Source organism: Pseudonaja textilis, chromosome 4, assembly GCF_049901715.1.
Source record: "Pseudonaja textilis isolate UNSWEBS1 chromosome 4, rPseTex1.2, whole genome shotgun sequence".
In the NCBI taxonomy this organism is placed as follows: domain Eukaryota; kingdom Metazoa; phylum Chordata; class Lepidosauria; order Squamata; family Elapidae; genus Pseudonaja; species Pseudonaja textilis.
The window spans coordinates 61,816,141-61,828,821 of record NC_141993.1 but is presented as its reverse complement, the minus strand read 5'-3'; the positions used below and the strand labels follow the sequence as shown (position 1 = coordinate 61,828,821).

Sequence of the window (12,681 nt, the reverse complement as noted above, 5' to 3'; positions counted from 1 at the left end):
GATATTCTGCTGATCTTTTGGAGAAGACCTTCCTGCCAAAAAACCAGTGGAAAAACAGAACACTATGAATCTTGCCTATATTGAAAGAAAAATAATACAATTCTGAACCAATGCAAAATATATAACATATAATAAATATACTAACAAAGTAGAGGCTGCACATATTTTCAGTAACAGCATGTTCCAGAGAATGAATCACTCAACACTGCTACAAATATCAGAAGGTGATTCGACAAGCAGTTAATTATATGTGGTAGATGTTGATAAGTTATTGGTGTTTTTCTGCCTGGCAATGCATACTGGAGAAGCTTTTTTAAAGCCTGGGACAGTTCATATTCACTTATAGCTATTTGTTTTGTGCATATCTGATGCTAATGTCTTGTTAAATGTCATATGATGGATGATTATGAAAAGTATTATTATCATATGTTTAGTCAGAAACATATTTAATATGTTTGTTTAATAATAATTACTAATATTTTAAAATAGTAAAACTGATTAGCAATACTTAGTTGAAAACTAAGTTTGTTTTGGAAGCAAGTCTAATGATATTAGAGCAATGTTTCTTGTGTCATCATCTTTTAGGAGCTGCCCTATCGTCGTGAAAAGATAAAACCCGAAATAATTAATAAGAAGATTGGAATTAGGTATGTTCTTTTTCTTTAGAAAATGTGTATGGAATGCTATTTACAGCATGTGTGATAAGATTTTTGTGTGATTGGTTCTAATCAATGGTAATTTTTATAAGAATAGGCAAGACTAGTCATAATTTATTAGAAGTATATTATTTAGCCAGACTTCTTGATTCGTTGTACAAACTGTAATACTATTAAATCACAACTTAGTAAGTGTGATAACATGTTAGCTTGCAAAGTAGACTCTAGATTTGAGATCCTAGCTTGAATAGGATATTGTGAGTATGCTTGCAGCAAAACTGGCTTTGGTTGTGCATGTGGCATACTGATCAAAATGAAATGTTCGGTATTGTTCTTATCATGAGCAGAGAATGCTCTTTGTGGCAAAAGTACAGTTTAGGTTTGTGACCTAATCTATAACTTACATATTTTTTAAAAAACTGTGGCAAAGCTGGATTGCCAAAAGCATAATGGGTAGCAAATCCCATCTAGGAGGCCCATCTGGCAATGATCTCAGCGTATAGAAGATTGCAGCTAGGATTGTAAGGCAGGTAAATGGTAAACAGTGTGAATGACATGAAAATAATTGATACATTGTGTATCTATGACTGAGCAAAAGAAAAATGTTGTAATATATCTGATTATAGATTGTCTGATTTTATAGAATTCAGTTGATAGATACCTTAATGGAATCAATAGTGTAAGTTTAAGCAATAATAGAATGGTACTACATCCCAGAAATAATTAATTGGCATCTAAGAGTAAGTAGTGGCAAGAAAAGAACCAGGTTTTTGGGAAAAAAATGTACAATAATCTGAAAGGATGTGATCCTGGGAACAAAGTGTTTAAATTAGATGACATGAATGAACATGCATGAAACAAGAGACCTAAATAAATGTTGGGATACTTGGTGAGTTTTTATTTAGAAAAGATCCATTTTGAATACATGATTTATACATTATTTTATTCATTTGTACACATGGCAAGGGAAAGAATCCACATTTAAATGCATGATTGATTGGTTGGTTTCTAATAAAATATGCAGAAGATTAGTAAGAGATAAAAGGTGCATAGAAAATCTAACAGAGGAAAAACTATTTTCTTTTAATGCCAAGAGAGTGTCCTGAAGTAGAAAAATTGATGTCATTTGGAAAACAAGGAAGAAAATGTGAAACTTGTGAAAGTAAAAATAGAACTATTACTGAAAAGAAAGGGAAATTATGAATTCTCTGTCAAACTAAATGAGAAGATAGGTTAACAAGAGAAAGGATTTGGCAGAATATATAAATGTATAAATGTAAATATAAGAATTCTAGCAGACCACAAGGTGTCACAATTCTCCTGCTAGTAAGAGTTAACAGGCTTTTAAGGGTTAGCCTAGGATCTTTGAAAGTTTGGTTCAAATTGACAATGTCAGGGCCCTTTAATGGTGCAGAGATATAAAAATGATAACACACAAACAAAAAATAAATCTGGTGCAGTTCCAATTAGATAATTGTCTAGTGTTTTCCAAATAATAGTCTTTAATCAGATTTTCCTTCTGATTTCAATTTTCCTAGATGTGCTTTTTTGTTTTTCTGTATGTTCCAAACGTTAATTTGGGGCTAAAAGAGAATGATCTCAGCTTTCTTCTCCCTTCCTGGCACACAGCTTCTTGATATTCTCCCATCCTCTGGAGATCTGTTTGCTGTCTTGCACAAGCACAAAGACTCTCCCTTTTAAAGAGGGAGGGATGTGAGTTTTCACTTTCTATGTGATAAAGACCATGCCTCATTCTTAGTCTATGGGAACCAGTTGCTGCTAGTGACTATGGGCCAGACTTTCCAATCTATTCATTTATTACTGTGATAAAATGAATAGGTCTGAACACAGATTTCAGTACAGAGTTTTTCAGGCACTCTACTATCAGATCTAATCCAGGAAACCTATTTTTATCAGTAAACCTATCTTTGTCACATATTTATTTACGAATTGATTGAATATATAGCCAGAGACCAAACGAAAAGATAAATCGTCATTGAAGCTTAAACATTCAACCCCAGCATTTTCTGGCAGCAATCATAATTGAGCATAATCTGGAAAATTTGATAGGAGTTTTGGTAGATTGATCTGCTGCTAGAAAGTGTTTAACCTATAGTTAAGCCTAAGCTACATATTAAATGAAGCAGAGGGAAATATTAACTCATCACCAAATGTGAGATAATGAAAGACTCAGCAAGATTGCAAAACTGTCACAACGGCTTCATTTAACCATGGACAGAAAGATCTGAGTATGGGATGTTACTGAATTCCCATACAGCTGAGAGTTCGATGTTAAATTCATTAATGTAGATTAATGTATGTAAAATTGAAAGAAAGTATACTACCAATGGCTCCTTAACAGTAGTTAAAACTTCATTCTGTAGTCCAAGTCCAACTTCTCAATGAAGATAAACTGAACCAAGCATTCATCCCCCAAAGTAGTTTTAATAGTATTTCAAGCCACTAATTCTCATGTGAACCTTACAGAAACATACCATCATTAATGAAATCCACGTGGCATAGTTCTTATAAATTTCAACCTAATTGTTTATAAAATCAGTGTTTCTTTGTAGATAAAAAGTTGAGCACTAAATAGCAAAAGCATACTGAGTTGAAACAATTTAATGGCTGCAGTATCAGAATTATCATTAAAAACTAATGAATTTCAGTATAGATTGAAGACCTTTCGGACAAGTATTTTAATTACTCATACCTCCTTTCCTTAATGTGCATTCGACAACCTATTAAAAGACAGTACTTCAAGAGAACATTTGGATAACATTTAACTGATTGTCATCCTATTCCAGACATAGCACTTAGGTTATTGCAAGGATTGGTAATTGTTTTCCTTTTCTCCTAGCTTTAATCTTATACCTTGGTTTATTGTAAGATGCTTGGGTCCTTTGGGAATTGATTGGAATAGAAATTACAGTAAATAAAGCATTATAAATATTTAATAAATCATAAATCACAGTCAGCCAGAGTAAATTGCGATCTATACATGTGGCTGCCAGTTTCTTCTCTTTAGGAATAGAATGAACAATTGCCTAGAGAATTCTTCTTTGGCAGCTGGAATATTTTCCTGCCAGAAGATTTAAAATGATACATTGCTTAAATGATTGATCTGGTTTAAAGCTGTCTTACTCCTTAGTTAGCATCTTCACTTGGATCATTTAGTCAACACATTTATTATAATGGGATTTGGCAGAAATGATTTATTATTAATATTTAATGAGCTAATTGGTTATAAATTAAGCAGATTGGTTGTCCCTCTTTTTTGTAAACATTAAAATAATTATAGATTGACTTCAATCATTGAGAATTCATTGCAAGAATTTTAATCAACTTTTGAATTACATCATGTAAATTCCTAAAGGGGCATACTATATAATTAAAAGTACAAATTACTTTTTGTCAAGAAGATTTTAAGGACTAAGACAACCAGTTGTTCCACGATATGCTTTTAAAATAACCTTTTTTTGAAGTAAGATTTTTATTGTATTCACTGTTAAAATATAAACTCAAAAAGAGATAAAAATACAAGAACAAAACAAAACTAAATAAGACATTAAAAAAAGAAGGTAAGAAAAAGTGTGTGTGTGGGGGGGGGCGGGATACATAGATTGTCCCTCCTAGTAGAACACTGATATGTACATTTCAAGAATAATAGTTTCCTCCCTTGCAACCCAACCAATTTGACCTGATATCTGCCTAATATATATAAACTTCAAAGCGCTCTGTTAACAATATATATTGTATGTCAGTCACAGAAAGTCAACAGTGGTTTCTAAACTACCATAAACCACCACAATTGTTATATCTGGCCCATCTAGGACAAATATCCTCATTTGATTCTTAATAATAATGGAAATAATGGAAAGTAGGAAGCACTTTGTATACACTGAAAATGCCAGTGTTTGAAAGCAGTATATTTTTTATTTAAAAGTCTAACAAACTTATACATTATTCAGCTTCATCAGGATTTATATTGTATCTCTGGTAATATTTATTTCATGTCCAATTATTTCATGATTTATGAGGGTACCTAGCTATGTTGAATTACAATGCTTGAAAGTTACTGATGAAAGTATGTAGTTTTTTACAAAACATTCTTTAAAAATTACTTTTGTGTTTTGTTTTAGTGAGACACCATCAAGCCTTGCCAAGCTGCTTACTAGAATGTGTTTGAAGTCACACGTCATAGGGAATGGGAACAATATAGAGGTTGAAATCCCACCTACAAGAGCTGATATTATCCATGCATGTGATATCATAGAAGATGCAGCAATAGCGTATGGCTATAATAACATTCAGATGACTATTCCAAAAACGTACACCATAGCTAATCAAGTAAGATTGCACCCTTAAAATAAACAGTCTGTATTGTCAATTAAAAGGCTAGAAGTATGCCAGAAGAGTTTGTAGAAGGAAACTGTGTCTAAGAATTAAAACATTTTCTGTCATGTCTTGTAGCAAGGGGAGTTTATCATAGCAAGGATACAAAACAGATGCTTAACTGATCTAAGAAATTCAAAGACCTGCAATGGATGGGCTTCCAGAAAGGCAAGGTTTAAACCTGGAGGCCATATATTCAATCTCTAATTGGGAACTGCATTCTTCTGCAGAGACCAGATGTAACTGTTTGGTGTTATTCCATTCTTTTTTTAAAGGGTAAACTAACAATGATTTCCATAAATTTGTGATATTCATTGAGCAGAAAGAATTTTTATTTTCTCTTCTAGTTTCCTCTCAATAAACTCACAGACCTTCTGAGGCAAGATTTGGCAGCAGCAGGATTTACTGAAGCCCTCACTTTTGCTCTGGTATGTGTGTAATATAGTCTGTTTCTTGAAAATAAGATTTGGGTAGAGCGTACTGCATCAGTCTATTTCGAAAAAGAGATAGACTGCAGAAGCACTCCACAATTGTGAAGCCTTGATTTCTTAATATCTCCAGCATATATTTCATATATGATGTTACACTAATGATAAAATGTGATTGTTGTGGGGATTTATTTTGTCTACTCTAATTAGAGCACAAGAAGAAATCATAATAATATTCCTATTTTATGAAGAATGCTGTTGATAAAGGAGCAAACTAGCTTCAGCATGCTTCTGCAAAGAAAAGGAGTTTTCTTGCACTATTTTCAACATCTGAAAATTCAAACTACGGTGACTGTTCAATTATCAATGTAATAGAAAAAAAAGAAGAGGTTTCAAACCACCTTCAGTGTTTTTATTTGTAATGCAAATACTAATACGTATGTCAGCAGATGCCAGTAGATTAAAACAGGGGTCTCCTACTTCAGCAACTTTAAGACTTGTGGACTTCAAGCCCCAGAATTCCCCATCCAGCCATGCTCCCAAGTCTTCAAGTTGCCAAGGTTGGAGACGGTTGGATTAAAGGTTTCACTTGCAAGGTGTTCAGAATGATGAAAACCTCTTTGCAAGAGCTAGCAGCCTCACCTGCTTTGAACAAAACATATGGCTTTTTTGAAGAAACTTCAAGAAGACTATAGTAATAAACTGCTCAGTTTAAATTAAGTTTCAGCACTGAAACAGCCACAGTTATCCTGATAGACTTTTCAGTGTTTATTGACAGTAACATAGTTCCAGATAATTCATCTGGGGATAAGAAATGGAAGATAAAAGTTTTACAACTCCTTTCAGATAGGTATTTTGCAGTATGTGGTGTGCATATAATGTATCTCTCTTCAACTTATTAAAGCCTATCATTTTACATGACTGCTGACTTGTTTTATAAGCTGATCCTCGCAGTCTCTGCATGCATGCACATGCACAATCCTAATGGAGGTTTGAGGTTCCAATTTTAGTGGCTTTGCTCCTACTTGACTGGTGCTGAAAGAGTTTTGTAATAGCCCAGCGGCACTAGTAAAGTGGGTCTCCAATCTTTCAGCAATGTTTCAGATTATTTTTTTTAAGTCTAAAGTATTACAAAAACTGTTATTCCTTAAACAATGATAATTAAAATCCCGAAGGGCATAATTATAGCAATAAAATATTACTAAATTAGGTATTACCGTAACATGAAAATTAAATCATTGTTGGGGATTGGGCCTTTTTTTCTTTTTTTAGTCTTTTAAATAATCTTCTTGCAGGTAAATTGTAATTTAACATGATTAAATACATTGACTTCCTGCATCCATATACAGTGTTCCCAAGAAGACATCGCTAGTAAATTGGGGATTGATATTTCTGCAACAAAAGCTGTACATATAGCCAATCCCAAAACAGCTGAATTTCAGGTGAGGACTACAAGAATTTCAGTATGAATCTGAAAAAAAAATTGTTGCAATCCTTTCCATAAAATAGCTTGCTGGATTTAGACCTCCAAGAAATCATATCTGTCTGGGAAAGTACATGTCTGTTACATCACTGCTGTTTTTTCTACTTTTATGAAGTACCAGAGTTAGGACATTACCATCAGCAATGTTTGTGTCAGCAATTTTAGATTCCCAAATGGGACTATTTTGAGGAAGGTTCCAGTTTTGGAACCAAAATTCCTCTAAATCTCAGGAACATTCAGCTTTTATCAGGCTGGGTCTTTTCTGAAGCCGGCATAGCAAAAGTTATCTTGGAAAAAAACACTCAAATTATATTAGAGTGTAATAATACCCATACATACCAGTAATATGCCTGGCCAGCAGGCAAGGTTGGGAATGAGACAACACACTCACCTTCATATTCATCCGAACCTTAATTTACTTATTTTCTAAAGTAGAAACTATTAGCATGCCTACTTTTGTTCAGTATTTTTATAGTTATCACTTGTCAAAGTAAACATCTTTTGTAGTACTTAGGTTTATCCATTTTCTAGTTTATTTAATATGTATTAATATGGAAAAGTTAATATTTTTTCATGAGCTAATATTGTTAATGCTGAGCAACATTATCTGTTGTTGACAGATAATAATGAATGAAGATTGGTGCTGAATCAGGGAGAAATATGGATTAAGCATTTATGGTCAATTATGTAGATATTTGTTTATTAGATAATTAGCCTGCTTTTAAGTTAACCAAAATACTGAAAAACAACTTATTTACTTAATACTCTTTCCTCCCATTTCCTCAATAACAACTATGTGGAAACCCATTCTATACTGGCAGCTTTTCGTTTCAGGGAAATATAATTTATCAAGCACCTTATATGTCCTTATAGGTAGCACGGACTACACTGTTGCCTGGACTCTTGAAAACTATTACAGCTAATAAAAAGATGCCTTTACCTCTGAAACTTTTTGAAATTTCTGATATTGTAGTGAAAGATTCCACCATGGGTAAGAAAATGTTCATTCATTTAGTGTAAATATCAGGGATGTAAATTAGTTCCCCATAATTGTAGCAACCATAGTAGATGATTATGGTGTCCTTACTAGACGTATTTCTTCTCTTTCTATGCTCACATATGATTATGTTCAGCTTATGCACTCTCCCAGCAAGAGGAATACATAATTCTGGCATATTTGCCATCCTGCACTACTTGTTGCCATCTCTGGAACCACTTCTTATTTTTAACATGTATTTTCCTAAACCTGTATATATGCTTAGCCTTCCTAAAGGAATGGGACTTTTTTAGTAACTGATATGCAAAGAGGATAGCCCTGGTGGGTCTCAAACATTCATGCCAGTTTTGGATCCAGACACTGTATATCTCTATTTCTGTTAAAATATATTCAACTTTTTATCTTTTTCCCATTTCAAGAAACTTAGACAATGTAGGATTTTTAGCCTGGATTATGTTATGCTAAATAGCAATAGCACCTAGACATACATACCGCTTCACAGTGCTTTATAGCCCTCTCTTAAGTGGTTTACAGTATTATGCTTTACTTAATAAATCTCAGCTGTCTGGATTTACACAAACTAAGCATGTGCCAAATAGATTTCTGGGTAACAAAAGGTTAATTTGTGGAAATATGTTAACTGATTGCTTTGAGATCCTTTGTTACAGTACTGTATTATGAAAAAAAAATTGTTTTTAAATGTATATATATTCTGAAAACCTCTAAAACATTGCTTCTGCTTTGATTTGATTGCTTATTGTACTCTATGACTATTATTAAATGTTGTACCTTATGATTCTTGACTCTTGACAAATGTATCTTTTCTTTTATGTACACTGAGAGCATTTACACCAAGACAAATTCCTTGTGTGTCCAATCACACTTGGCCAATAAAGAATTCTATTCTATCCTATTCATTGCTTCTGCTTTTCAAAATGATAAAGCTACGACATTTGTTAGCCATCACAGTTTTATTAATTAGCATACGTAATACTAAATATGTTACTTAGCATACTAAGTAACATACTATGTTGCCATTTTTTTTCACCAATGCTTACTTTTGACTAAATTGATTTATTGGCAGTTGTATTTGGTCTGTACTGTTTAACACATTTGTCACTTGGATTATAATTATTTTTCATTAATAGATAGTTCTAAACAGTAATATGTGTAATTCAGGTGTGTGGCCATTGCATAGCAACAATGGCGTAGAATGTTCAGTTTGAATTATAGTACAATATATGAATATATGATAGTGAACCATCTCCTGATGACATCACTATTGAAATGGATATTTTGGAGAACAAGCACCAGGTAACAGAAATACTGAACAGAGAAGTGTTTTTACATGCATTTATTAGTTGTTTCATGAGTTATCAGTGTATAGGTATTGCTGCTAAAATACCGATAACAATTCTGTATGAAAGATAAATTTTCTAAAATGTGTTTCTATTTTTATTTTTTTTTTGCCTGCCAGGGGGCAGCAGATACTAGTATTTCTTGTTACATTTTCTTGGCTTCTTCCAAAGAGTACCCACTGATTACCTTCCTTGTAAATCGTAAGGAATGGGTTTTTCAGACAGCACTTAGAACTCTCTAGAATAGATCTGTAATTTTTCCTAATATCTTGGCTTCTGCACTTTAAAATAGAAACAAAATCAGGAAAATCTTTTTATGGAATGAGGCAATAAGTTTCTTTCTATTTTGCTAAAAAAAATCCCTAAGCTTATCCAAGAAAATTTTCCCTGCATTTGGCAACAATTATTTTTATATGGTCTATAGTAAATGAATTTCATACCGCTATTTTTATTTCTAATTTCATTTTATTGACTATATGTTCCAACTAAAAGGAATTCAACATATAAACCATATTGGACCATAGTTTATGACAGTGGTATAAAATGTTTATTTGCCCACAACCATATTTGGCTTTTTAGTAGTATATTAGGTTGCAAAAAACTTGTGGAAGCACAACCCCCCCCCAAAATATGATAAAATTGAATATGATTACATTTAAATTAAAAATCTAACAAATACAATTAATACTAGTAAATTCATTATACATTTTCACTTAAAATACTATTACAATTTAATGATAAATTTTAGAATACTTTGGATGTTTGAGGACTGCAGAAGTCCCGGAATTTCAGATTGTTTATCTCTGATTTATTGCAATGTGAATAAAGAAGAATAAGTTACACCAAGCTTTTCCTCCCAGTCTCTTGCCATGTTATGGGAAATCCAGGTAAACAGAAGATGCCTGAGCCTAAAACTGCAGCTTTTTCCAATATGTATAACTCTGGTTTGGTGTATTAGGATAATACATGCAGCTTTTAAAACATAGTGTGTCAGTAAGATAACTTTGCTAAAACTTGGCTGTTAAAGTGGGGGAATATTAATCATGTGATCCTCTGAATTAATACCAATCAGTTACAAGTTTATGTTGCAATAAGATACATTTCTGAAAAAAAATTTTTTTTGTACATTCTTCTTTATTCACCATTCAACCTCCAAGCAAATAATTGATAGCTAGTTGCTGGACATAACATGTACCCCTGTATCATGCTAGGAAATATGATAAGTCATGTTACCAATCAACTGGACATATTTATTGGTAGTTAGCTATTAGGAAGGATAAGCCAACTCGTCACCCATCAAAGCTATGAATTGCTACCCATGGTTTTGTTAAACGTGGATACCTGATAGGAACACATGCGGTCTTTAAATGCAAGTTTTACAAAATTGTTGATTTTTTTGTTTCTTTCTCCCTCTTTAGATGTAGGTGCAAAAAACCATAGGCATCTTTGTGCTATCTATTATAACAGAAACCCTGGCTTTGAGATAATTCATGGGTTATTGGATAGAATCATGCAGCTCCTGGAAGTCCCTCCAAGTAAAGAGAATGGATATTATATTAAAGCAGCTGAAGGTAAGCCAGCATATGAAAATACATTTGGATGTTCTGGTACATCTGTGTTAAATAAAATGTCCATCTCTTAATGACTTACAATTGAAATCCATTATTCTGTAGCTTGGGGTTGTTATTTTCTTAAGTTACACTGTCTTCACAAATACTGTAACTGGTCTCTATTCTAAATACAAGGTTATTATATAATTGTAATAGTGCTATTGTTCACTATGAAACTTCGTTAACAATAGTTTGTTAAATTCTATTCTGCACATTTGGAAGGTAGTATCTAGCTTCAACAGCAGCTTTGGAAATAATCAAACAAGGAAGCTTGTATCAGTATTTGAAAAATTAAATATTCCAAGCTGGTATGAACTAAATGAGAACTGATTTCAGCAGCAAATCTGATCACAGGAAGTGAAACAAAAAGGGGGGGAAATTGTTTCTTCTTCTGCTTAAAAATATACTGTAAGTTGTATTTGTTATATTATCCTGGGTTGTGTTTTTTTAAGGAAAATATGATTAAATTGACTTAACAAAAAATAGTATTCTTGAATTCATTTTGGTATATCCAGGAAATATTATATTTTCTGATTAACTTTATAGTAAATGCTACAAATATTGTCCCATGTAAACAATCCTTTTGCGGGGTTTTTTTTATATGTAAGTAATATACTTGTAAATTAATTGAGATGAAAAATTTCTGTTTCAAATCTTAAGTTTGCTTTCTTTGGGGAAAAATGGTTTTAAATGCTGTTGCTGTTGCTTTGCTCTTTCTGGCCTCTATTAATCTAAAGTCTAGGGTGTGTATTATGAATGAAAAAAGGTTCTCAAGGCGGCAAGATACATTTTACGGGTAATATAATGAGATTTTCAGTGTCATCTGGGACAGCCCACTGGTTGGAGAGCCTGATGGATGTTCCTTTGAGTTCTTGATAAAGGTATTGAAAAGTATACCCAGGAGCAGCCACTTTTAGTGCTATCTGAATGATTTCTCAGTCTAATAAATCATCAGTTTGATCCATTAATTTAAGATAATGAAGATTCAATCCAGGCTTGGCTTTTTCAATTATTGTATCTTTACAACAGCCTACCAAGCTGCTTTTGTCAGATCTGTTAGGACTTAAACACATTATGGTGTCAATACACCTTTAAATAGTACTACTTATGATATATTTCCAGAAAATGGTAGATTTTAAATTGGCAGGCCCTTGCTTAATTTTAGATTGCAAATCTTGGGATTGTTGACATGACCAGTTGCTGACAATAGTTGCATTCTACCATTTTCATTTTGAAATATTTGGAAAGTAAAAATTATTAAGGTATGTCAAATATGGAACTATTTTTTTTTTAAAAAAAATCATGCTTTAGTTATAAAATCGAGGGAAGAAAGAAACCAAAAATTGAAACACTTGTATTTGATTTGTCACACTCTAATCTACCGTAAGTAATGGTTTTTGTCTTACAGATGTGCTGCAGACTGCTTTGGTCAGGCTTTGTACACCCTAAATAAGTTCATATTTTTAAAAACCCAATTGCAGAATAATATCTAATATTTTTAAGCTTAATGAATGAATTGCTGAACTTTCATTCTTACCTCAGACAAAGGAATTTGAGTCACAGGAATAATTGCAAGCTATGATCCAGAATTGAGCTGACAAGTTAAGAGTTTAAATGTAATGTTGGGAAAGTTACCTTCCCATTGAGTTCTATTTTCTCTCCTAACATAACCAGAAATCTATTTAGGATATGATACTGAGTAGGTCCATGTAATTAGTATTAACTAGTTGCTGGAGATGCATGCTTAGTATAGC

The 12,681-nt window shown here is 32.8% G+C and overlaps 1 protein-coding gene across 1 annotated transcript in view; it reads left to right on the top strand.

Moving 5' to 3' along the window:
• The window catches only part of FARSB (phenylalanyl-tRNA synthetase subunit beta), a 34,719-nt gene that overhangs the window by 13,806 nt on the left and 8,232 nt on the right, over positions 1 to 12,681 (top strand). The window contains exons 11-16 of the mRNA XM_026701510.2: positions 586 to 647; positions 4,799 to 5,006; positions 5,399 to 5,479; positions 6,829 to 6,921; positions 7,836 to 7,953; positions 10,736 to 10,888. Coding sequence (XP_026557295.1) covers positions 586 to 647; positions 4,799 to 5,006; positions 5,399 to 5,479; positions 6,829 to 6,921; positions 7,836 to 7,953; positions 10,736 to 10,888 — 715 coding nt within the window. The remainder of the gene's footprint in view (positions 1 to 585; positions 648 to 4,798; positions 5,007 to 5,398; positions 5,480 to 6,828; positions 6,922 to 7,835; positions 7,954 to 10,735; positions 10,889 to 12,681) is intronic.